Genomic DNA, 27,626 nt, shown 5'->3' on the forward strand with positions numbered 1-27,626 from the left:
ATAACTGTCATTTCAAGATGCGCTACTTTTTGTTTATCTTTTAAATGCGCTACTCTTTGGCTACGTTAACATTCACAAAATACGTTACACTATTCTACACTGATAAAAATCATCATATCACTGGTATTTTTTTTGCAATTTGTGTCAGAACATCCCGCATGAGCCTCTGTACGTGCCATAAATTCTTTTGTTCTCATGACTTTTACTGTGCGCCGTGTGTTGGTGCTGTCTCGCTCTCTCTCACAGGCAACTTGAAAACAGGGCGCACAGTAAAAGTCAAACGTTTTATAGCATGCATAGGCTCATAGACCAATCCAGTTGCCTGCGTAGTAGTGCAATGTTGACAAAATTTTCTTTGTTTGCTGTGAGAACTGTCACAACATTGCTTTTGTTTGCTGTGAGAATCGAAATATAAACAGAATTGCTGCAAAATAACCACTTCCTTGTTAGTCTGCCGTTGACCGAAATCTCAATGACGTCAAACAAACATCGATACGTTTTCATTCTGAGGAAATCGACTTGTGTAAGATTGATTGTGCGTTGGTGTTTGTGGCAGTTTGCTTGGGGACCTCTATATATCTGAACCATATCTGAAACATACACTCAGGCAAATGGACTATCGATAAACATAGAAACCCCTTATGAAAATTCGCCACAAGAAATCGGATTGAAATTCATAAATTTGCCTTTTGAAACCAGAATTTGAAAACAAAAAAACTTTCGTGGCAACCTGGAATCGAACCAAGAACCTTGCGATCGATAGGCCCGAGCGTACACCACGCGCCGATCGACGCCTTGATGTGAGTTGATGCTAAAACGATACATAAAGCGTTCGTATTGCAATAACCGTTCCACCTTTCATAAGGCAAAATGTATGAAATTCGATAGTCCAGTTCGCTGCGTGTATCAGAAACGGTTTATTTTCCATTGTAAACCATAATTGAATTAGTTTAGTCAACCATAATCACACAATACTGGGGTAAAGTTTCAACATCAGTGAATATGGTATTTCGAGATTCGACCGTATGAACAACGGGTTGTTAAGAATGTTTACCGTATTGAATTGCGATTTTTCTCATACATTTTTGATCGGTGAACATTATGGAGAACATAATGACAATGGTCCGAATTCTTGGTCGTGGTGTATCACGTATGGTTTACATATTGTTTAACAACAGCATGCAACCGTTCGTGATATATTCACGAAATATTTCGAACATACGTTTTTTCTTGCTAGAAATTATTACAAATTTCATTTTATTTTCAATTAAGTTTATTTACTCATCACACTCAAAATCTAACTTAAAAACTATAAAAAAATAATTCTCAGACATCATGCCGCAAATTACACATAATTATATGCCACTATAGTATACACTTTGAGATGCCGGTACCAGATTTTGGACGTTCCTGTAGACTACTGCCCATACGGCATCGCCATTCCTGAAGAAGTGAGATGAGCAGCAAATATCATGGGGTACATCACCGACTGTTTTGTTGTTCATATGCTCTGCAATTAAACGAAACAGAAGAAATTTAGTCAGAACAAATTATAACATGCATCTTCGTTTACTGTGTTGTGGCATCTTGGTTAATACACAAACTCATCGTGATTTGCAGCAACACTCGCGGAACTTTTTTTCACTCTGATTAGAAAACAGCATTTTCCTGTGGAGAACAAAATTACTTTAGTTACGACTTATTTCTGTTGTTAAGAAATTGAATTACTTACTTCATACTTCAGAAAACTATTATTATCTGAGTTAATCCCGTAATCGCTGCAGCAAAACAGTCACAAATATGAAAAGAAAAAAACTCATTGACAGCCGCTGCGTTGTGGTCGCGAAAACAGTAGCCATTATGGTTAAAATATTTTCGATAATGGTTCACAAATTCGTGCACTGTATGAAATTATATGTGGGGCCCAAATAGCCGTAGCGGTAAACGCGCAGCTATTCAGCAAGACCAAGCTGAGGGTCGTGGGTTCGAATCCCACCGGTCGAGGATCTTTTCGGGTTGGAAATTTTCTCGACTTCCCAGGGCATAGAGTATCTTCGTACCTGCCACACGATATACGCATGCAAAAATGGTCATTGGCATAGTAAGCTCTCAATTAATAACTGTGGAAGTGCTCATAAGAACACTAAGCTGAGAAGCAGGCTCTGTCCCAGTGGGGACGGTAACGCCAGAAAAGAAAGAAGAAGATGAAATTATATGTAAAAAATACTCAGAATGGTACCAGTTTAAGGTGAAGTTGGGATGTTGTTTTACCATAACCGATTGACTATTTGAGTACCATATTCGGTATTGGTAACAATACCGTTTATTTTCACGTTAATGTTAAAATCATTTCAATAATGCTACATTTCTATGCGGGATGATACCTGTGTGATACAAATAATCAGAGTTAATTTCATACACTCAGGCAAATTAATTAACGAATTTCATAAAATTTCCCTTATGAAGCATTGAAAAATCTATAAAAGCCGATTTCAGGAGGCTAATATGGATTTCATTCCATTGCAATGATAACCATAATCGAGATGCTTATGATCTTATGATCTCCATTGTTCTAAGGGCTTGTTCATATATTTCATAACGCTAAATATGGCCATTTTGGACTCCCACCCACCCCCTTGTGACGCTTTTTGTATTGATATTTTTCTGTTTTTGTACGAGCCGTAACACCGCAAGGACAACCACCCACCCCCTCCAGCGTTATGAAATTTGTGAATGAGCCCTAATGACTAATTCCATTAATGATACCATATTTCATAAGGCTGTTATGTATTTCATATTAGCTCAATGGAAAACATAATTGCGAAGCAAGTTATACTTAATTAACGTATATCAATCCCATTAAGCCGCCTTATGATTCACATAGATGTCCCTAATGTGAAAAACGCATAAGATTGTTATTATGAAAATTTGCAGCATGAAATCACTGCCATTGTTGGCATCCAACATATTTACTGCGTCAACTTTTTCAGTTATGGAAAGTCCAGTTATGGGAAAGCAAACGGACAATAATGGTTGCGGTTACGTCAACAATATATTGTACTACTAATGTTTTTTTCAATATCTGCGTTAGAAAATGGCTTGACCAACGTGTAAATATCGGATGTTCATTTTTCACCGCGTCCTCGATGAGGAATAGTAATTTGATGCGTATTATTGCGAATCAAGCAGCCACACTGCAAAGTAGGAGGAAATTCAATTTCCACACCTAAATTGCCTAATAATAAGTAGATGAAGGCATTGAAGTACATATCCCGAATGGAATTAATTGTCAACTATATAGGGCCCATTCACAAATTTCATAACGCTGAAGGGGGTGGGTGGGTGTCCTCGTGCTGTTACGGATCATGCAAAATTTGTAAAATATTCATACAAAAAGCGTTACGAGGGGGTGGGTGGGTGTCAAAAATGACCATTTTTAGCGTTATGAAATTTGTTAACAAACCCATATAAAAAACGAATAGCATAATAATAGTTTGTGTCACAAAAAGTAATGTAGTTTATATTGCTGATAGAAGAAATTCTTAAAATTTTATTTCAATGTTCATAATGCTGTTCAATTAAATAAGCCAGACACCACATTGGCATGATCCAGATCAATTCAGGCAGAAGCAGGCTCTGTCCCAGTAGGGACGTAACGCCAGAAAGAAGAAGAAGAAGAAGAAGAAGATCAATTCATAAGGTAAATCAATGAAATACTTACCGATTTCTTGTGGCTAATAAACATAAGGGAATATATTGGGTCTTGCACGAGTGTTTAGATTTCAGTGATTATTTTGGTATCCCTCCAAACATGATTTCGCTGCGACATTTTCCCCCGATTAGACTCTACGATTGTAACAGTACGATTTATTGCGCACAAATCACACAATCGCGCTCAGCAAGATCTGTTTAACTAGGTAGGCCAACTGGCCAACTGTCAAAAAGCTGAAACAACCTATCTTATGACAGACCTTGCTTGTATACATTTGCACTGCGAAATTGTATGCGAGATGCGACTGTGATAATAAGAAATTTGGGGTGAGTCTAAATGGGTGCAAAAGTCGCAATAATGAATATTCTTAGTTTTTATGCCTTAGTGTAACACACTGAAAATGTGTGTCAGCGCACATATTGTGCTCTGCAAGATAAATCCACGTAATGCGATTATCTGAAAATGTCGATATACCGTCGCAGTGATAATGAAAATCACCAAATGTTTGAGATTTAGCAAATTTGAAACATTTGCGTCCTTGAAGAACGAAAAAATCCAAGCCTACTTGAATTTGGACGTTGCGTTTGAATAGCGCGCATATCTTCTGCGCGTTACCGCCGCCGCTGGATGTGGATTTAATATAAGCGCCGCAATAATTACCATATTTTCTTAAGGCCCAAACGCAATGATAGCGGAACGGCAACGGAAAGCGGTACCGATTCGCCAGCATGAACTATAATATGCTTGACGACTCAGTGTTGGTTCACTTTCATTCGTTGACAGTTCAGTCGAGATGGTGTGAATCATGCTGGCGAACCGGTTCCGCTTTCCGTTGCCGTTCCGCTATCATTGCGTTTGGGCCTTTAGCCATTAAGTCTATGCGGTCGCAATATAGAAGAAATTATTGGTCTTGTCGATATTTAGGCTCTGCGGTAATACTAACGACGTGTTGAAAATTTGGTCGTGAAGTAATTATATATCATCTGGCAGCCCTGGTGTGAGTTGTCAGTCTACGAGTCATCATTCGCTGGCGTCGGCGGCGGAATCGTCATGATGTCATCATCGGGAGCAGAGTTGCGTAAGAGAAAGCGCAACAAAAGTTGTTTATTTACAATGCTCAGCCTCAAGCTGACACAATCAAACAGGGTTCCCATATGGCGTGAGTGAAACAAAAGATTCCCGTCATCGCCGCCAGCTGCAGTCATTGCGTACTGCGGCGGAGGCAAAAGTGAAAACAAAACGTCAGTTTTCCCGTTTTTCTTTCCTGGCGGTCGTCAACAGTGTTCGCGCTGGGGGTGGGAAAATTGAGTGAAAATCGTGAAAACTCGTCGTGCGCATTGATTTTCCTTCCGAAAGGATACCTAGGTGGCGTCGTGTCTAATCGCTGGTTAGCTATCGCAGAACAACCATCGTTTTGTTGCAGCAGCCTCGAAAAAAAAATTGCTCACCATTTCGGAGTCTTATCGTCGCGGATTTGCGTTCCCGGGAAAGTGTTGATTGCAAAGTGTCCAAAGTGCAATACATTTCAAGCTAAAATTGGTCACGATCAGGTGTTATTTTCGGGAATTTATATAGGTAAAAGGTGAATTTTCCTTCCTGCCAAAGGAAGCCATCATAATATCGATTTTTCGCTGTTTGCAAAGTTTTGGACCGTGAACGGAAAATTTGGTGCAACCCTTGGAAGGATTTAAGAAATTTGGTGATCAATTCTTGCTGCTGAAGTTGTAATCCACGTCTGAAACGATGGCGGTTGTAAGTATTGCACTCATTGAGGAAGATTATCATAAGATGATTAATCGTGTTTGACCTCATTTTTGCAGATGATGAAAGCGACCAAGTGTCCTACGGACGAGTTGTCCCTGAAGAACAGGGCCATCGTCAACAGCACGGACTTTCCGGAGGATATCAAGTGAGTGCAATCTAGTTAAACGAGAAACTGAGAAATTAGTCCGCGTATCGTTGATGTGGCTTTGCAAATAATATGACTCAGATCTTTGCTATCAATGCAGCGAAGCCTCTAAATTGTACAATCTGTTTATGACAAAAAACATGCTAATAAACAAGTTTTGTTCGTTGTTCCTCATTTAAGGATATTGGCAATACCGCTGGAATTATTCCATAAATTTCACCAGATATCTTTTAATAAACCAATTAGAAATCTATTCGGAATACATTACAAATTGCTCTAGGAGCTAGCGATTGGATTTTAGTACAGAATATATTTCAGACATATTTCAAACATTTCAATAATCTCTCTACAAGCTTCATTGGGAATTCAGATTGAAATTGCGGCAGAAATTTCATCCTGGTTTTGCCAAGACATTTTCCTAGGAAATAACCCTTGCATGTGACAACAGTTGCGAATTTCGATTCAGTTTTTTTTTTCGAATGTAGGTAATTAGTATCGATACAATGATTTTGAAATTAAATTTTTAAATTGTGTTTCAGCATATTATTACCTGATTGCTTGGTACTATCAGAGTTCCAGTCATTAATTCTTTCAACTACTGTAGGAAAATAAAAGTCCAACTTATAATAGGGTGCGATGCAAACGCCCATCATACAATTTAGAGCAGTACCGGTATTGATAAAAGAGGTGAAGATCATTAAAACTGCATGTCGTGTAACAACATTTACATATGAAACAGAGAAGATTCTTTTGTAAATGCTATCCCACAGGAGGTTCTTGATCTCACGATATGTATTGACCTGCTATCTGGAAAGATTGTGAACAGGCATGTTTCTGATGAAGAATCATTGTCAGATCACTAACAAATCCGGTTCGATTTGGAGCTACATCAGAAATAACAGAAAGCAATGGACACCCAAAGAAAACCAACTGGCTAAGGTTTGATATGACAAAACAAATTCGTAGGGGTTCATGATTATTTTGCATATAATGTTGCACCCTTCTTTCAATAAATTAAAAAAAATATGTACAAACGATATGTTTTCTGATTAATTATATAGGCACAATATATCGACGAAGAGCCCATATAGCATAAGGTCATTTGGCATAAAATGATTTGGTATAAAGCCATTTAGCATGATTATATGAAACACTGAGTGGCAGTTTCCCCTTCTCTTCATTGGTCTGCATTCTGACGTGGCAGGCGCGATTGTTGCCTAAAAATAGAAAACTGGGTCATTGGATAAAAAATAATGCTTCATCTACATTGTTTACAATCCAAACCAGTTTGAAGTCGTCGGCTAAATAAAGTTTAAAGGATTTAAGTAGAAGATTAACGTCATTGAGATATACGAGAAATATTAACGGTCCTAGATAACTTCCTTGTGATACCCCAGATGAAGCGTGGAAGTAAGACGAAATAGCATCAAGACGTTCGAATTTTGCAACAGCTATCTGATGATTGCGATCTGATGATTTAGCGATAAAACCACCAAATTTGTATTAGTAGAGCTTTTCGGCATGAAACCATGTTGATACTCCGAAATGTAATGATTACTGTGATGCAATAATACGTTGTAAACAGCTTTTTCGAACAACTTCGATACGGCACAAAGAGCAACCATTCCTTTATAATTGCAGACTTCTCATATGTTCCCTGTTTTGAAAACAGGTTACACATAGCTTCATTTCCGTTGGGTTGGAAATTACCCAACTTGGAGAGATAGATTGAAGAGACGAGAAAAAGGCGCAGATAAACTTGTGGAGAATTTCTTTAAAATAAATGCAGGCCTGGAGCTGGTTGATGGTTTCATGGAAAAGCAAGTCTTGGCAATTGCTTAAGGATTAACTCATTATACCATAACTCATTGGGTGTCAACCATAATTATGATTCTTTTGTTTAAAGAAGGATGTTTTTTATGTTATGCCAAATGGTCATTGGCCAAATGACCATTTTACCCCTAGATTTTTTAATCAATCATGCCAAATGACTTCTTGTCATATGGTTTCCCTACGGAACATTTTGTCTAAATCGTCAACAGGGTAAGACTGAAAGTAGGGTGCATCACTGTATTGTACAAAAGTTAACATGTAATATTTTATATTTGTTGTAAACATGGGTATATCCTTTTATTGTGCAGAATATTACTTATTTATGCTGCTGAATTTACATAATATAATTAATTGGGGCCCTCCTTAGCCGAGTGGTTAGAGTCCGCTGCTACAAAGCAAAGCCATACTGAAGGCACAGACAAACAGACGTAACAGCTAGAACAATTATCAATTCAAAACATAGTCACGTGAACATTTACGCCCAACGCTAAAAATACTTCATTTGGCCAACCATGAACTAGGTGGCGGAAGTGAGCAAAGCTCAGCAAACGTCAAACTCGAACAAAAGTGAGGCGAGCGCCACAAGTGGCCCGTCGGCCAACTACCAAATATTAGAATTGGGCGCTATTTTGCCGTACGATGAAAATAATTAGAGTTCTGCTTCTTCTTTCTGGCATTACGTGTCCACTGGGACAGAGCCTGCTTCTCAGCTTAGTGTTCTTATGAGCACTTCCACAGTTATTAACTGAGAGCTTACTGTGCCAATAATGACCATTTTTGCATGCGTATATCGTGTGGCAGGTACGAAGATACTCTATGCCCAGGGAAGTCGAGAAAATTTCCAACCCGAAAAGATCCTCGACCGGTGGTATTCGAACCCACGACCATCAGCTTGGTCTTGCTGAATAGCTGCGCGTTTACCGCTTCGGCTATCTGGGCCCCCAATTAGAGTGTTACGTCTTTTTGTCTGTGCTGAAGGTGTCTGGGTTCGATTCCCGGTTGGTCCAGGATCTTTTCGTAATGGAAATTTCCTTGACTTCCCTGGGCATAGAGTATAGTCGTACCTGCCACACTATATAAGAATGCGAAAATGGCAAATGGCAAATTTGGCAAAGGAGATTGGGCAAAAATGTATGGGGTTTGGTCCCGGACTGTACACGGATGATTCATATATCATTTGAAAGATCTAAATGAGACAAGAAAAAGTTGATATGGGGCCAAAAATATTCGTCGTGGGAGAAAAAAGTTATGTAAGCTGGAAAGATGTGAAAAGAGGTATGTTTTGAACAGTTTTCTATTAAATCATATTTTCTTGCGCAAATGTTTTGAACTCGTGCGTATGTTTGTGCTTATGCATGTTTTTATTTAACCCCGTTTATATTTTTCAAATATTGTGATTTGACACAGATTGCAGGACGTTTTGTATTGCTGCAATGTTAATATTAAAAACTTACGGAGATAAAATAATAAGGATATAGGTATGTGCGTTTGACAAACACGTCGCTTTGTGTAACAGTTGGACACACATACCAAATCGAATTATCCTAATCCTGTGTTCTAGGAATATGTTTGTATAAACCAGCGGTTCATGTACTTAGGAACGAATTTCCACACTATATCCGTTTTAACATTACGATTGCGTTGTTGGATTCTGTTCTACGCTGGTGGAAATACCTCGCTTGTCGTACACAGCTTAAGCGTGCTGGAAATCTGCGCGACAGTTACCACACTTCTATCTTTGATATCAATAACATCATACTGTCATGCTATTGCTTCTCAGAGAAGGGAATCATTTGAACTGGAAGTAACTGTAGTGTTTGACAAACAACCAATAATCCGTGAACAAACTGCCAATAATCCGAGCAGAACCATTTCAGTTTGCTATCAATGTCAGTTCCATTGGCGACGCCTAAGCACATGGCAAGCGATTGTAAGCAAATCGCTAAGTGCCTAATATGTGTCGACAGAGCAGACAACGGACACTTAACGGGCGGACCCAAATGTCCGGGCACAAGCGGAGTATCAAAGCAGCCAAAACGGAAGTAACACAGTTAAATTTAAACCACTGTGATGCAGCCCAGCAGCTGCTTTGGCAGTCAGTCTCGGAAACCAAGACTGACGTGGTGTTATTATCGGACCCATACCGCATACCAGCCAACAACGGGAACTGGGTGGCGGATAGGTTTCAACAGCTAGCAGCTATAGGGACGACAGGACGATACCCAATCCAAGAAGTAGTCTCTAGCTCAAATGACGGTTTTGCGATAGCAAAAATCAACGGCGTGTTCTATTGCAGTTGTTACGCGCCCCCAAGGTGGTCGATTGAGGAATTTTCCCACATGGTTGACAGGATGATGGCCGAACTAGCTAATCGGCAGCCAGTAGTGATAGCTGGCGACTTTAATACATGGGCAGTGGAGTGGGGTAGCCGCTGCACCAATCAAAGAGGCCAGCTATTGTTGGAATCCCTGGCCGCATTAAATGTAGAGCTGGCAAATGTGGGTACAGTGAGTACCTTCCGCAGAAATGGTGCAGAATCGATCATCGACGTGACGTTTTGTAGTCCTAACCTTTTAGGTACCATGAACTGGCGCGTTGATGACGATTATACTCATAGCGATCATCAATCGATTCGCTATAGTATAATGCCAGGCGGGCAGAAGGCAGCGCGATGTAACTCGACCCAAGCCCGAGGATGGAAAACAGCGCGCTTCCTCGGCGAAGTATTCACTGAAGCCCTGAGGCGCGAACGAAACACTCTGGACCTAAACGGTGAAGAGCTAGTTGCTATGATATCACGAGCGTGTGATGCTTCCATGCCGAGAAAAGCCCCTCCTAGAGAGAACAGGCCGCCAGTGTATTGGTGGTGCGAATCAATTGCAAATCTTCGAGCAATCTGCCTTCGGGCTAGACGAAGAATGCAACGCGCACGCACGGAAGCACAAAGAGAGGAACGCGGTGCAGCATTCAGAGAGGCAAAGTTGGCTCTCAAAAAGGAAATCAAGAGTCGAAAACGGGCATGCTTTGAAAGTCTATGCGAGAGTGCCAATTCTAGTCCATGGGGTGACGCCTACAGAGTGGTAATGGCTAAGACCAAAGGAGCCATAGCGCCCCAAGAGAAATCGCCCGAGTTGCTGCGATCGATAATCGATGTACTCTTCCCGCACCATCCCATAAGCCCATGGCCCCCAGCGCCGTATGCGGCAGATGAAGGAGAAGAAGTGGCGAGAGTGACGAACGAAGAGCTGGCAGAAGTTGTGAAATCATTCGCGGCAAACAAGGCACTGGGACCCGATGGTATCCCGAATGTTGCCTTAAAAGCGGCAGTGAACACGTCCGGATTGTTCAGAACCACGATGCAACGCTGCATTGATCAAGGAATCTTCCCGGATGTATGGAAGCGACAGAAATTGGTGCTACTACCAAAGGCGGGGAAACCACCAGGTGACCCGTCGGCGTATAGACCTATCTGTCTACTAGATACGACGGGCAAGTTATTGGAGAGGTTGATTCTCAACAGACTAGTACCGTATACGGAGAGTGCGGACGGCCTGTCCAACAACCAGTTTGGATTCAGAAAAGGTAAATCTACTCTGGACGCCATCCAGTCGGTCGTTCAAACAGCTGAGGTGGCAATCGAGCATAAAAGGAGCGGCATCCGTTACTGCGCGGTTGTCACTCTGGATGTGAAGAATGCGTTCAACAGCGCAAGCTGGGAAGCAATAGCACACGCGCTTCACCGCTTCAAGGTACCGGTGCAGTTGTGTAAGCTTCTAGAAAGCTATTTTGATGGTAGGATTCTACTGTATGACACAGAGGAGGGGCAGAAAAGCGTTCGAATTACCGCGGGAGTACCTCAAGGTTCAATCCTGGGCCCGCTGTTATGGAATGCGATGTACGATGACGTACTGAGGCTGCCCCTTCCGACGGGTGTTAAGATTGTTGGCTTCGCCGACGATATCACCCTAGTGGTCTATGGTGAATCGATGGAGGAAGTAGAGTTGACAGCAGCGCACTCTATTTCCCTGGTTGAGGAATGGATGAAGTCTAGGAAACTAGTACTGGCCCGTCACAAGACTGAGGTGGTGGTGGTCAACAACCGCAAGTCCGAGCAACGGGCGCTTATCTCGGTAGGTGATTGCACCATAGAGTCCAAGCGATCCCTTAGGCATCTTGGGGTAATGATCGATGACAAGCTGAGCTTCGCTAGCCACGTTGAATATGCCTGTAAAAGGGCATCTACGGCTATAGCGGCGCTTTCGAGGATGATGTCTAACAGCTCTGCTGTAATTGCCAGCAAACGCAAGCTGCTGGCAAGCGTGGCGCTATCCATACTAAGGTATGGAGGACCAATCTGGTCAAAAGCGCTTAGAACGAACAGAAACCTAAAGCGGTTGGAAAGCACGTACAGGATAATGTGCTTAAGAGTAGCAAGTGCATACCGGACGGTATCTAAAGAGACCGTGTGCATCATAGCCGGGATGACGCCCATCGGGCTCATCATCAAGGAAGATGTTCAATGCTTCAACCAAAGGGGTACCAGAGGAGTCCGCGACACGTGTAAAGAGGAAACGCTCAGAAGCTGGCAGCAGGAATGGTATAACTCCACTAAGGGTAGATGGACCCATCGACTAATACCAAATGTGTCAGATTGGTATGGTAGAAGCCATGGGGAAGTGAACTTCCACCTGACGCAGTTTCTGTCAGGACATGGTTGCTATAGACAGTACCTGCATAGGTTCGGGCACTCAGAATCTCCTGCGTGCCCCAATTGTGCTGGTGTCGATGAAACAGCGGAGCATGTCGTGTTCGATTGCCCCCGTTTCATTGTTGTGAGAGGTCGCATGCTCACTACATGCGGAGGGGACACGTCCCCCGACAATATTATAGAGAGAATGTGTGCGGATGCCGAGTGCTGGAATGCAGTAACTACGGCTGTCACTCACATTATGTTAGAATTGCAGCGTCTATGGCGCGCCGATCAAGAGTTGGCTGCAGAGGATTAGCCCTGCCGAGGCTGGTCCCTTGTAACATTGTTTAAGTCGGCTAGGAGAAGCAGTTTGCCTAGGCTACTTCTGCTACACGTGTTGTGCTATATGCACTGGTCCCTTCCCGAAGAAATACCGTAAGGTGGTTCCGGGGAGATGAGGGTCTGAGTCCAAGGGTCATGTCGATGCACTGTTCACCACTTGAGCAATTCTAAATGAATTGCTCATGCACAGTGCATAGGCTGATTTTAGCGGGTCGTCGTTGGTGCGTCATCCCCGCATTCACTGAGTTATCTTCTCAGGGGATCTGTTTGCAGATTTCCCCCTTGTAAAAAACAAAAAAAAAAAGCACATGTACCTCCTCAAATGCTTCGCTAAGATCGCTAAATACTCATGAGGATGTCAATAATGTGAATGTTCAGAAGTAATCACACTTGAGCTGGAAACAGCTTTCATCGTGATGAACGACATGCAAAAACATGAAATCGGATGGTGGTCGATCAACAAAAGAATGTGCAGGTTGAGGATCAACGGTCGATCAACGGCACTGATGATGACAAAGATACAACTGGGACGCAAGTAGGCCTGCCACCCAAGCTTCCACGTCAAGATCATCATGAGAGATAAGAACGCCAAGATTAGGAATAGAGATGTACGATTGGGAAGATCAGTGCTCTCCGACTGGCGAACATGGATGTCCTACGCTTAATTGTTTTGCCACCTCCAAGAATATGGTGAAATGATCATTCGCAGCACCTACTTCCAAGATAATCTCCCGTACTAATATAACTGGCGATCACTATTGCAAACGGACCCGAATCGATCAGGTATTGATGGATGGATTGCACATCTCCAACATAATCAACGTCAGAATCCTACCCTCTACCTGATAGTAATAAAACTGCGCTTAAAACTCCATGTCATTTACGACGAACGGTACCGACGCCAGTCAGCGTGACATTCAGCGATTGAAGTAGAATGATTTCGCCACAGCATCGCTCCACATCTCGAGCAGTCGTTACCGGATTTGGTTTTGCTGGCTGAGACCCTTCTTGGTTGTTCTACTACAGTGAAAGTAGCCATCAACCCACAGGTATAATCATTGTGCGTTGATCATTTTGCTCCACGACTTTCGTATACCAACTCGTAAAATGATAATGATTGACATTTCAACTTGAGACTAGTAGGATAATTTAGGAGTACATGTGACACTAAACATCCACGTATGCAGTATACAGTGTGAGATGATTTATACTAGCTAGCTAGATTGTCATTGCTTAAAACACATGAAATCCTAAAACTTCGCATATGTTACTGATAGGTTCAAATAAGCATTTCAATTCACATTTAACGTTTTTTATGGCTGATGATGTTGTTCATTGAGGTTGAGCTGATGGTTTTATTGATCTCTTTGCAAAATCCGTTCTGGAGAAATATGTACTTTAGCTAAAACAATTACAGTCAGTTCTCTTATAAGACACCACACACTTTTCTTTCACCATTGTCTCCCAATTGTTTTTCATCGAATGAAGTTGACTTTTTTATTTGAATATACAAGTTGTAATGTTACCTTATTGCGAGAAAAAAAAGGATTGATCGGTCAATAAACTGCAATTAGTTTAATGTGACTATCAGGGTCTGGTAGAAAACTTAACTGAATATACGTACATATTTTATAACGATTTTAAAGTTATTACGGTCTAACATCACCATGTAATATCTTCATCTCTGAATAAAAGCTCTAATTCACTTCTTTAAAGCATAAAGCTTTTCATCATCATATAGGTGCTGAAAAAAATATATGTTTTTATTTTTAATCGATAAAAAATATAGCAAAAAAAAACAAATAAAAAACATAAAAAATCCATCTCAAACCATGCGGAATAACTTTTTTCTCCCACGACGAATATTTTTGACCCCATACAAACTTGTTCTTGTTTCACTTAGATCTTTCAAATGAGATATGAGTCATCTGTGTACATTCCGGGCCCAGATTTGCCCAATCTCCATTCTGGAAGTTCTCATTGAACATTAAGCTGAGAAGCAGGTCCTGTTCCAGTGAGGACGTGACGCCAAGAAGAAGAAGAAGAACTAATTGGATACTACGAATAGACCTGAGCGCCGAAATAATTTCAATCGGCGGCGGCGTCATGCCGTTGACAATTTTCGGCGGCGTACATCGGTGTGGGGATAATTGCACAGAAAAATGTTCAAAAATATAAATGTATGTATATATGGTTCAAATAACGCAAATTTTGTCTAATCTCGTTGCTCATATCTTTCTTACAATCTTTATGGTTAATCTACTGGCAGCATCGTTTTTAATCCACAATAAAAAATAGCTTTTTTTGTGTTTCAATTTTATATATTTTCTAAAAATTTGTCAAAAACAAAATGGCGATTTTTATGATCACAATAGACACAGATGCTAAAAATAGAACAGGTCTTGGAATTAAATATGATGCTACTATGATGTAAGAGTACCGAAAGCAAGAACATATGTAGCGATTTAAATATGATTGTGGTAAAAAAGTTGAAGCTGCTGATAGAGGAGTTAAACTAGAGTTCTGTAAAATTTTAAGCCATTTGTTAACAATTCAATGGTGGCTCCAAGACGTTGATACTTTAAACACTGGTAAAACTATCATATTCTATCATATTCACGTTTGTACTAAGAAATATTACCAAACCTTATTACTCAAGTTTTTATGAACCTAGTTTTCTAGCATATTACTGAGTTTGTTTTAAAGTAAAAGTCTTATGGCGTTTTTTTAATTCATATCTATTCAATCGATCATAGTGCCCACAAGTATAAATTACAGCTTCGAAGACAATCTTATTTCTGGCGTTACGTCCCAACTGGGACAAAACCTGCTTCTCAGATTAGTGTTCTTATGAGCACTTCCACAGTTATTAACTGAGAGCTTTCTTTGCCGATTGACCATTTTTGCATGTGTCTATCGTGTGGCAGGTACGAAGATACTCTATGCCCAGGGAATCGAGAAAATTTCCTTTACGAAAAGTCCCTCGTCCAGCGGGATATGAACCCACGACCCTCAGTATGGTCATGCTGAATAGCTGTGCGTTTACCGCTACGGCTATCTGGGCCCCGAGAACAATCAACATTTTATTTTCTTTGAACAAAAAAAAAATACAAAATCCTACTAAAATTGATTGCCAAGCTTTATAGATCATAATCTTTGCGAAACAATTCAAAAGCAATCTTAGTTTGTTTTTCATATCCTTCCTTTACTCTTTTACTTGTAGGTATGTTGATGTGTCCACTGCTCCTGGACAGCATTTTATTTTCTCGGTCGAACGATGCCCGGACATTCCCAACTATTGTATCGGCTTTTCCCTACTTCAACGAAAGTGGGCAACTTTGTCAATTAATCAGGTATACTATCGATCTCTCAACGTTACACATGATAACAATTAATTCAATTTTGCCTTTTAGGACATATCTGTGAAACCTTACTTTTTCGATCGTTCTTCTGAAGTATTGTGCAATGTTAGTATCGAAGTGGATTTCTTGCAGAAGAAAACGTAAGTTGTATTAAGAAATTTATACCACAAGGCGCTACTTGATCATAATTGAAATGTCTGAGTAATCAATTGTATATTCTATTCCTCTTTCAGAACCACCCTAGAGCCATATGATAGTGATCAGATGGCAAAAGATTTTGTTCTACAATTCTCCGGTCTTGCGTTGACAGTTGGCCAACCGCTGGTCTTCAGTTTCCAGGACAAAAAGTTGCTTGGTCTGTGCATCAAATCGCTGGAAGCAATCGATGCCAGCGCCTCCGTGCAAGGTGACAAAAAGCAGGAACCGAAGAGGACCAATTTCGGCCGGCTGCTTGGCAACACGTCGGTTACCTTCGAGAAGGCAGAAAACTCCTCGCTGAATTTGGTCGGAAAGGCCAAGGGCAAGATTGTGCGCCAATCGATCATCAACCCGGATTGGGACTTTGGAAAAATGGGCATCGGTGGTTTGGACAAGGAGTTCAATGCCATCTTCCGGCGAGCGTTTGCCTCTCGAGTTTTCCCACCGGAAATCGTGGAGCAACTGGGCTGTAAGCACGTGAAAGGTATCCTGTTGTATGGTCCTCCCGGTACCGGTAAGACGCTGATGGCTCGCCAAATCGGTACGATGTTGAACGCTCGGGAACCGAAAATTGTGAACGGTCCACAGATTTTGGACAAATATGTCGGTGAGTCGGAAGCCAACATTCGACGATTGTTTGCCGAAGCAGAGGAAGAGGAGAAAAGAGTAAGTCCATTTCGGTTTAATGCAGGTCTCGTTTTAGTTTTTGTTTTAATGATAGTCTTTAAAAAATCTATATTTTTGATGGAACGTCTCTAAAGTCACTTTTTTAATCAAAAAGGTCTCTAAAGTCACTATCTTTTCTTCTTGCATTGAACTCTGATGCGAAATACCTAACCATAACCTACCTTTATGTCCACCAAAACGGTCTATAAAATCACTTGTTTTCTCCATTCTGCTTAATGTGAATTCTGCTGACAAATTCTAGAGCTTTCTGAGAAACCTTTAGAGACTATTTCAGAGAATTTATTCTCATATTCCTTGAGGAAATGCTGCATGTGATGCTAGTGATTTCTACAAGAATTCTTCAGGCATACTTTCAGGAATTTCTCCAGAGATCCTTCCAATATTTGCAGTATTTTAAAAGCACTTGGTCGCAACCAGCTTTTCTAACATGCATCCTTTACTTATTTTATTCTAGCTTGGCCCCAACAGTGGATTGCATATCATCATTTTCGACGAAATCGATGCCATTTGTAAGGCTCGAGGAAGTGTCGGTGGCAATAGCGGTGTACATGATACTGTGGTGAACCAGTTACTGGCCAAGATCGATGGTGTTGAGCAGCTGAACAACATTTTGGTCATTGGTATGACCAACAGACGGGATATGATTGACGAGGCTTTGCTGCGTCCAGGTCGATTGGAAGTGCAGATGGAAATCAGTCTTCCCAACGAGGAAGGTCGAGTCCAGATTTTGAACATCCACACCAAGCGCATGAGGGAGTTCAAGAAGATCAACCCAGATGTAGACAATAAGGTAGGGAGTTTTTAAGGTTTGGGCTTGGATCACTAATTTTAAACTACGTTAATTTTGTAGGAATTAGCAGCCCTAACGAAGAACTTCAGCGGTGCTGAGTTAGAGGGTTTAGTGAGAGCTGCTCAATCAACTGCTATGAATCGTCTTATTAAAGCTGCATCGAAGGTAGAAGTTGACCCAGAGGCTATAGAGAAGCTGATGGTCAACAGAAGTGATTTCTTGAACGCACTGGAGAACGACATTAAGCCGGTTTGTATACGCACACTACTTTCAATGTAGCATCATAATTGAATATCTTCCATTCGCAGGCATTCGGCACTGCTCAAGAAGCACTGGAGAATTATCTCATTCGTGGTATCCTCAATTGGGGACTTCCGGTGGCCCACGTCCTGGAGGACGGTGCTCTATACACGCAACAGGCTCGCGCCGCCGAAAGTTCTGGTTTGGTATCTATCCTACTGGAAGGTCCTCCAAACTCCGGAAAAACAGCGCTGGCCGCTCAGTTGGCAAAGATGTCCGACTTCCCGTTCGTGAAAGTGTGCACCCCGGACGATATGGTCGGCTTCACGGAGAACGCTAAATGTCTACAGATCAGAAAGGTTGAATTGATGGTTTGGAATGTTTGTACTAGAATACTCATGTTTTACCTTTCAGTACTTCGACGATGCTTATCGTTCGACGTTGAGTTGCATTTTGGTGGATAACATTGAAAGACTTTTGGACTACGGTCCCATTGGACCGAGATATTCCAATCTCACGTTACAAGCTCTGCTTGTTCTGTTGAAAAAGCAACCTCCGAGGGGAAAGAAACTACTCATTCTTTGCACAACCAGCCGGAGGTAAAACCTACTGATCTATCAAAATAGTGGTACCTTACATTGACAATTAATATACATTTTAGGCAAGTTTTGGAAGATATGGAAATGCTATCGGCGTTTACTGCTGTTCTGCACGTGCCGAATCTCTCACAGCCGGAACACATCTTATCAGTATTGGAACAGGAACAGGATGTGTTCTCCAAGCAAGATCTCTCTACCATCTATAAGAGGATGAAGGGTCACAAGTAAGTATGAAAAAAACTATTTTGATTATATTTTCTCTGAAAGTCTATTTTTATGCTAATCGCGATTCAAGAAAAAAAAATAACGTTCAAAAAGAAATCATACTCTCACATGATAATAAGTATCACGACTCTCAAGTGATAGAAGATAGATTAGAAGTCTGATCGTGGCTCACCTGAATGTATAATTCCTTAACCACAGGATGGACCAATTGGAGAAACACTGGTCCTATCTCAAATCAATTCACATTTCCATCTTCCTGGGCGCTCGACGATTGATCAAATCTTTAAGTTGCGGCAGATCCTTTAAAAGAGTCGTGAATAACAAGTTTCTACGCAGAAAAAAAAATATATCGATTTCCATACGGAACGGTTGTGAAATTTTACCAAAAGAAAATATAGCTTTCATACGGTGACGCTATGAATGAATTAGCTTGTGGTATAGTATGAGTTTTGTAGTACAGTCGTATAAATTTCATATATGTGACGTATGGAATCTATGAATATTTGTTATGAACATCAAATTGTACTTGTATGGGGGGTCTGTAGCCTTGAGGTTACGCTTCCGCTTCATAAGTGGAAGGTCATGGGTTCGATTCCCAGCCCCTCCACAGGCAGCAAGCCTCAAACGACTAAGGAACACGGCAAAAATGAACCACCGCAAGAGCAATGGATTATGGCTTATGGCAGCGGTTTTCATATCGTGCTCCGCCAAGCTTTGACTGGTGCTCCGCGACCGTTTCGAAAATTTCTTCAATTACTTAGAAATATATCAATTTTTGCTTTATAATAGACTTATAATTATACCAAACCAAGCCAAAATTTTCAAGAACTTAAATTTAAAGAACAAATCAATCGATCGTGTTGTAAATTTGTTGGTTGCGACCAATCGATCGCATTTTTAATTGAGACCAATGTTTTGTCTTCTATATTTGTGCTCTTGAAATTTTAGGGGTGGTTTTATTCATCTTCACCTTATGATGTGTTCGACGTATGGTGGATGACGAAACACAGTTTTCACCAGCTTCATACACACAGTGTCAAAATCTCGATCATTATCGAACTTTCATGTGCCTCGGATATTTTTACAAAAATTTTTAGTATTTGGGATTAGATTTTGTAATTGAAAGCTTGCCGGTGTAATTTTCAAAATTTGGTTTTCTTGAATTTCTTATGGAAAAAACCCTTAAGGTTGAAGAAATCCTATTATTCGTAAATATTTTGAAACTTTTATGGAGTGAAATTTTTTTGGGATACTTATCCTCGTAAAAAAAAATCTGAGGTACCGTAAAATGGGGCGAATAGAAACACTTTTCGACATGTTTAAACGTGTACAACTTAAACCGTGTGGATAAAAAACAATTTTATTAGCCTTAAATATGGGTCGCGTCTTCATTTGCTAAGAACCCAATTGCTGTTAAAAAATAACAATTATATCGTACAAAGATTTATGAAAATGTTGTATGTTTCTATTCACCCCGCAATGGGGCGAATAGAAACACTGTTCAGTAAATATCAATACATTTTTTCATTTTAATGGAAAAATAGACACATTTTTAAGTGCATCTTGAAGAAATATCAACATGTATTTACTTAGTAAAGAAAAAAAATTAAAATTTTCAAAACTAAGTTCAATTTGCGATCATTTTTGGAATCAGCCAAAATGGCGGATGTTTCAAGCTATCAAAAATTATTGCGATTTCAATATTTTCTTCTCAATTTTTTAATGAGAAATGTAGCAAAATTTTTAATTTGAAAATAGTCTAGGGATACTCTGTTGTTATTGAATTAATGGAGAAAAAACATTTCAGTAGGTTTTCAAAGTTTATCATTACACAATAGTCGCATTTCTAACTGAAGGTCGTTTTGTTTCTATTCGCCCCACTTTTTCTATTCACCCCGTTTTACGGTATGATATTTTCCAAACAAGGCTTGCTTTGGATTTCATAAGCACATCGTATGAAATGTTATAGGGCCTCGTATGAATCTTGAATTTGATTCGTATGCTTTTCATAAGCGAGTTATGGGTAACATACGAATCGTATGAAATGTTTTTCAGTTAGCAAAATACTGTTTCATACGAAAGGTGTTATGAATAACATAACTTCAGTTTTCTCAGTGTATGTATCGGAATCACTGCCGCACAGGCATTACAATCTCATCTGATCGTAGTGATCATCTTTGCATGTTTAAAAGATATGGTATACCTAATCCAAGAGCACATTGCACAATGGACCGAATCGACAATTTAGCCGGAAAAAAGTGTTTTCTCTGTTCTCGTCGATTTTAGACGTTCGATGTCTTCAGAGAAGTTATTCGTAATTGAGTTTTGCATCTTTTAAGAAAAAAAAGTTGAATAGGGTGGCCCTTATTTAAGTTAAAATTTTGACTCAAACTTTTTTGATTGATGAAATTCGTGGCTGCAAACTTCTAGAAAATGTTATGTTGAACAACTTTGTCGAAGACACTTTTGATCTAACTCTTCATTTGGGCTAAGTAAATTGATTTTGAAAGTTTTAACATAGGGTGAAACGCGTGTGCTATTGCTTCCCAGCTTGCGCTGTTGAACGCATTCTCCACATCCAGAGTGACAACCGCGCACTAACGGGTACCGCTCCTTTTATGCTTTTATGCCACCTCAGCTGTCTGAACGACCGACTGGATGGCGTCCAGAGTAGATTTACCTTTTCTGAATCCAAACTGGTTGTTGGACAGGCCGTCCGCACTCTCTGTATACGGTACTAGCCTGTTGAGAATCAACCTCTCCAATAACTTGCCCGTCGTATCTAGTAGACAGATAGGTCTATACGCCGACGGGCCACACTGGGGCAGATCGCTGTTTTCGACGGCCAAAACCTCTAGTACTTTCGATATGCACTGTAGAGGTCTGGTGTCTTCGACAAAGTATTTTGGAATAACTTGTACTACATTTTGACACATTCAGATTTGATCTAGATAAGTGAAAACTGATCTAGATCAGTTTTATCTTTTGATAGGAGCGTTCTAGCAAAAAACTTTCTTCTGCAAAGTTGTTCATTCAGGCATTTTTGACATTTCTTCGAAAGACACTTACACTCTATCACTGACGTGCATTACGATATATGACAATTTAGTAAAAATAGTCCAAAAATCGATTTTGACCATTTTTTTCATACAAAAAAAAATGTTAAAAAATACTTTGTCATCAAGTATGAGAAGCTTAACTATTACAAAGTAAATTTACATCATTTACTAGCAAAATTTTCAGATTTAATTATATTTTTGGTAAAAACAGTCTAAAAATAGTGTTTTACAATATCTAGGATAACTCATGAAGCGGCAAATGGCGGCAGCTAATTTTTTGTATACGACTAGTCAAGAATGTTGAAACGAACGGTTCGACTGGCAACATCTGAAAGAAAGCCAATCTGGCAACATTGCTACTTACATGAACAGTAACCGAACGTGAATAAATGCATTCTTGTCTAAAGCGTACTGGCGTCCACACGTGTTTATTCTTTCTACTGAGCCCCCGTTTCCCTCGTTTTCCGCTTAACCTCAACAGGTTATGTGCTCAGCATTGGGGCCAGTAATAGTTAAGAAGTACGCGACGCGATTCGGAAAAGTGTTTTTCGGTGTGAAAAAAGGAAGACTTTGTCCGAGAAAGTACGCGGAGTGGCGGCGAAATAGTTTTTTTTTTGCGGTATCGAAAGTGTTTCGTTCGGTAAACATTCGTGTGAGCAAAAAAAAATGGATTTTTCGAAAGTGGGCGTAATTCGGCTGAATAACCGAAACTATCGGTCATGGGCTTTCAAGGTTCAGATGCTGATGATGAGGGAAGGTACGTGGAGATACGTTGACCCGGGTGTCGCGCCGGCACCGGTAACTCCGGAGTGGACGGAGGGTGATTCAAAAGCGCGAGCCACCATCGCTTTGTTGGTGGAAGATAACCAACATAACCTCATCATGTCGAAAAGCACGGCAAAAGGCACATGGGATGCGCTCAAATCTCATCACCATAAAGCTACTCTCACTGGAAAAGTTTCGTTGCTCAAAGAGATTTGCAGTACGAACTACCGCGAAGGTGAGAATATGGAAGAATTTCTGTACGGTATGGAGGAGCTTTATTCTCGGTTGGAGAATTCTGGCGAAAAGCTTTCCGCAAACATGCAGGTCGCCATGATTTTGCGAAGCCTACCAAAAGCTTTCGACGCTCTTACCACCGCTCTAGAGAGTCGTTCAGACCAGGACTTGACGATGGAACTGGTGCGTGCAAAACTCATCGATGAAAGCGAAAAGCTTTACGGCGGTAAAGCTCAGGAGGAGCACGTATTGAAGGCGAAACATGAAATGAAGCCGGCTGGTGCCTGTTTCTTCTGCGGCAAATTCGGGCATAAAAAGCGTGAATGCAAGGAGTTCCTGAGTCGCAAGTGCACCGGAGACAGCAACGATAAAAAGAAGAAGAAGAATAAGCAGAAGCAAGAAGAAAAAGTGAAGCAAGTGCGCGAAAACGATCAGAGATCGTTCACGTTCATGGTTCGTCGGCATGACAGTCGTGTTTCTCGTTCGTGGCTAGTGGACTCGGGTGCCACTTCGCATATGTGTAATGACAGAGATGCGTTTACGACGATTGAAAACGTTTCGCGATCGAGTGTCACCGTCGCGGATGGCAACGAAAATCGGGTAGAAGGCGTAGGTGATTGTCTTATCAAGTGCGTTAATGACAGTGGAGAGACAATCGAACTTACACTACGGGGTGTACTGTATGTGCCCACGCTAGAAGGCAGTATGATTTCGATCGGCAAACTCGCGTCAAAAGGTGTCCGTGCGGTATTTGACAACACCAGTTGCAAACTCGTTTACGAAAACACGGTAGTTGCGGTCGCCGATAAAGTGAATGATATGTACTGGTTGCAAGTGGCGGAGGATCGAGTGATGAAATCGGAATCTAAGAAGCATACGAAAAAATGTCAACACATTTGGCACCGCCGTCTTGGGCACAGAAACCCAGAAGTCCTCGGCGAAATTCAGCGAAAAGATTTGGTGACAGGACTGAATGTCGTCGACTGTGGCATCCGCTGGACCTGCGAGTGCTGCATCGCAGGGAAAATGGCTCGGCCGTCATTTCCACAAGTTGCTGAAAAGACTTCGACTCAAGTGTTGGATATAATCCACAGTGACGTGTGCGGGCCCATGGAGGAAACAACGCCAGGAGGGTGCCGCTATTACTTGACTTTGATTGACGATCATAGTCGTTATACCTTCGTCTATTTCCTAAAAAAGAAATCGGAGGTTGAGGACAAAATTCGCGAGTACGTGAGATTGGTCGAGAACCAGTTCGGCCGCAAACCGCGAGTAATTCGAACCGATCAGGGCGGAGAGTTTTCCAGCAAGACGCTGCGTCAATTCTATGCGAACGAAGGGATAAAAGTGGAATTTACTGCGGCATATTCACCCCAGCAGAACGGGGTTTCGGAGCGGAAGAACCGGTCCTTAAGTGAGATGGGCCGGTGTATCCTTTTGGACGCAGGCATGCACAAGCGGTTTTGGGCGGAGGCGGTTAACACCGCTTGCTATTTGCAAAACCGTTTGCCTTCGGCAGCAGTAGATCGTACGCCTTACGAAATTTGGTTCGGCAGAAAACCAGATCTGAACTACCTGCGGCTGTTTGGATGCGTTGGATACGTGATGATCCCATCGGCGAAGCGAAAGAAATTGGACGTGAAGGCGGTGAAAATGAGATTCGTTGGCTACTCCGCCGAGCATAAGGCCTATAGGATGCTAAACACGAAAACGGGAGAAATTCAAATTAGCCGGGATGTCCGTTTTCTTGAACTGGATGACGGATCCAAGAATGAACTTCCTGGTTATTGCAAGCTGGAAGACAACTTGGAAGTCAGCGAAGAAGTCGAGTGGTCTCTCGATAGCACTGCGAAGCAAGCAAACGGGTCACAGGAGCTACAGGTAGCGGATGACACACTTTCTGAAGGTGATTTCTATGGCTGGGACGACGAAGATGACGATTGGCCGCGAGGTTTTTGGCACGATAATGACAATGACTGGCTTCGCGGACTGTGGAACGATGATGACGATGGAGAACCGGAAGCCGTGAACGAGGAACCAACCCCACGTCGTTCGCAACGTGCAACAGCTGGTGTTCCACCGGTTAGATATTCAGGAGGAGTGAATCTGGTCAAGCAAGCTTTTGTTGAACCAAGGTCGTATAAAGAAGCTGTGTCCTGTCCGCAGAGTGTGGAATGGAAATTGGCGATGGCCGAAGAATTACAATCTCATCGTGAAAACGCAACCTGGGAAATCGTCGAGCTACCTGCACATCGGAAGGCTATTGGTTCGAAATGGATCTATAAGTGCAAGGCAGACGAGAATGGCGATCTCGTCCGATTCAAGGCGCGCCTTGTGGCGCAGGGCTTCTGCCAAAAATATGGGACAGATTACGATCTGGTTTTTGCTCCCGTAGTAAAGCAGATTACATTTCGGACGATGCTGGTTATAGCAAGCAAGCGGAAGATGCTGACGAAACACGTGGACATCAAAACTGCGTATCTCCACGGTAAGCTGCAGGAGGAGATCTTCATGCGTCAACCCCCGGGCTATGAGAGCGGTAATCCCAATGAAGTGTGCCGTTTAAGACGCAGTATTTACGGGCTAAAACAGGCAGCCCGTGTATGGAATATGAAGATCGACGAAGTTCTGAAACGCATGGGATTTTACCAATCGAAGGCGGATCCGTGTCTTTATATTCGCCAGAAGTCGGGTAAGTCCATATTCGTGCTTATCTATGTTGACGACGTGATTGTTATCTGTTACACGGAAGAGGAGTTTGCGGAAATCGTCCAAGTACTCAAACAAAACTTCACGATCAGCGTCATGGGAAATCTACGATTTTTTCTTGGCATTCGCATTCGCTACGATGATGGGCGATACTGCATTGACCAGCAAGCGTATTTAGAACGAGTTTTGGATCGGTTTGGCATGCAGGATGCAAAACCATCCAAATACCCGATGGATCCCGGCTTCTTAAAACAAAAGGAGGAGAGTAGCCGGCAGTTGAGCTCGCCGACAACGTATCAAAGTCTGATTGGGGCTTTGTTATACGTCGCAGTGACCACCAGGCCCGATATTTCAATCGCTACGTCTATTTTGGGAAGAAGAGTCAAGGCGCCATCCGAGGCCGATTGGAATGAGGCCAAGCGGGTTCTACGGTACCTCAAAGGTACACTGGACAAGGTACTGTGCCTAGGATGCGATGCACAGAAACTTGAGTGTTTCGTAGACGCCGATTGGGCTGGAGACACCAGCGACCCCAAGTCAAACTCTGGCTTCGTGTTTAAGTTTGGCAACGGTCTCATCGGATGGGGATGCCATAAACAGAAGTGCGTCGCCTTATCAAGTACCGAGGCTGAATATGTAGCCCTTGCTGAGTGCCTGCAGGAGATAAAGTGGATTCAGAAATTAATGACGGACATCGGTGAGCAGCTGGTTTTCCCGATCCCAGTCCACGAAGACAACCAAAGCTGCATTGCGTTGACCCGAGGAGACCGAGCAGAACGCAAAGCAAAACATATTGACACGAAATATAATTTCATCAAAGATATGGTTCGAGATGGAATCGTACAATTGATTTATTGTCCAACCGAGCAAATGGAGGCGGATCTACTAACGAAACCGTTGCAAGCTGTAAAACTGCGGCAGCTTCGTGAGGCGATCGGCATCAAATCATTCAACGTTGAGGAGGAGTGTTGAACCGAACGGTTCGACTGGCAACATCTGAAAGAAAGCCAATCTGGCAACATTGCTACTTACATGAACAGTAACCGAACGTGAATAAATTCATTCTTGTCTAAAGCGTACTGGCGTCCACACGTGTTTATTCTTTCTACTGAGCCCCCGTTTCCCTCGTTTTCCGCTTAACCTCAACAAAGAACATATGTTTCATTGTCCCGAAGAAAGAAAAGTGGGGCCACGTGGGGCTTTTTTGCTGTGGTGGTTTGAAAATTTGATGAAAATATGTTAACAAATGCCTATATTTGAGAAACGTTTCATAAATTTATATATTTTTAAATGTATTTCTAAAATATATTGCATGTTGACTACAGTGCATATCTAGAGTACTAGAGGTTTTGGCCGTCGAAAACAGCGATCTGCCCCAGTGTGCGGGCGGGCCACCTGGTGGTTTCCCCGCCTTTGGTAGTAGCACCAATTTCTGTCGCTTCCATACATCCGGGATGATTCCTGAATCTATGCAGCGTTGCATCGTGGTTCTGAACATGTCTGGATCCGCGTTCACTGCCGCTTTTAAGGTAACATTCGGGATACCATCGGGTCCCGGTGCCTTGTTTGACGCGAATGATTTCAGTCTGTCTTCATTCGTCACTCTCGCCACTTCTTCTCTTTCATCTGCCGCATACGGCGCTGGGGGCCATGGGCTTATTGGATGGTGCGGGAAAAGTACATCGATTATCGATCGCAGCGGGCGACTTCTCTTGGGGCGCTATGGCACCTTTGGTCTTAGCCATTACCACTCTGTAGGCGTCACCCCATGGACTAGAATTAGCACTCTCGCATAAACTATTGAAGTAGGGGAAAGTGGGGCAGTTTGGCTACCTTAAGAAGAAGTCGATAAAAGTGTTGAAAATATTATGGAAACTTTGGGTCTTTGCGTGATTTTCAACAATTCTTAGATCAATACACTAGATCTGTATGATTTCCGTTGTCTTATAAAATTCCCGAATAAATGATAGATTTTTCAAAATATGTCATTTTTTGAGTCGCTTTTTTACCGTTGGGGTGAAATGAGCACCCTAAATTTGATTGTAAAATTTTCTCATATAATCTAAAAAATCAACTATTTTTTTCATCAAACTTGAAAGTTATTAGTATTTATTAACACTCCGTGCTAAAAGATTGAATTTTAAAAATTATTCTAACAGTCAAATTTCATCATTCTAAAATGATGAAATTTGAAAGGGCCATTCGGGGCAATATGGGCAATTTTTTCGAACTTCATTTATTTATTTTTCTTTGAGTTTAGAACACTAACTTG

The 27,626-nt window shown here is 41.7% G+C and overlaps 1 protein-coding gene across 3 annotated transcripts in view; it reads left to right on the top strand.

Moving 5' to 3' along the window:
* Positions 1 to 4,931: 4,931 nt before the first annotated feature.
* Positions 4,932 to 27,626, top strand: part of LOC5571511 (vesicle-fusing ATPase 1) — a 28,291-nt gene continuing 5,596 nt past the window's right edge. Inside the window, exons 1-11 of one of the 3 annotated variants that reach the window (XM_021848407.1) lie at positions 4,932 to 5,294; positions 5,356 to 5,464; positions 5,533 to 5,621; positions 15,710 to 15,839; positions 15,900 to 15,988; positions 16,082 to 16,712; positions 17,188 to 17,523; positions 17,584 to 17,772; positions 17,832 to 18,122; positions 18,178 to 18,362; positions 18,425 to 18,586. In XM_021848407.1, coding sequence (XP_021704099.1) covers positions 5,456 to 5,464; positions 5,533 to 5,621; positions 15,710 to 15,839; positions 15,900 to 15,988; positions 16,082 to 16,712; positions 17,188 to 17,523; positions 17,584 to 17,772; positions 17,832 to 18,122; positions 18,178 to 18,362; positions 18,425 to 18,586 — 2,111 coding nt within the window. In that variant the 5' untranslated portion in view covers positions 4,932 to 5,294; positions 5,356 to 5,455. Of the gene's footprint in view, positions 5,465 to 5,532; positions 5,622 to 15,709; positions 15,840 to 15,899; positions 15,989 to 16,081; positions 16,713 to 17,187; positions 17,524 to 17,583; positions 17,773 to 17,831; positions 18,123 to 18,177; positions 18,363 to 18,424; positions 18,587 to 27,626 lie in introns of all 3 variants that reach the window. The other 2 variants (XM_021848406.1, XR_002501083.1) reach the window with 2 other exon arrangements.

Source organism: Aedes aegypti, chromosome 1, assembly GCF_002204515.2.
Source record: "Aedes aegypti strain LVP_AGWG chromosome 1, AaegL5.0 Primary Assembly, whole genome shotgun sequence".
In the NCBI taxonomy this organism is placed as follows: domain Eukaryota; kingdom Metazoa; phylum Arthropoda; class Insecta; order Diptera; family Culicidae; genus Aedes; species Aedes aegypti.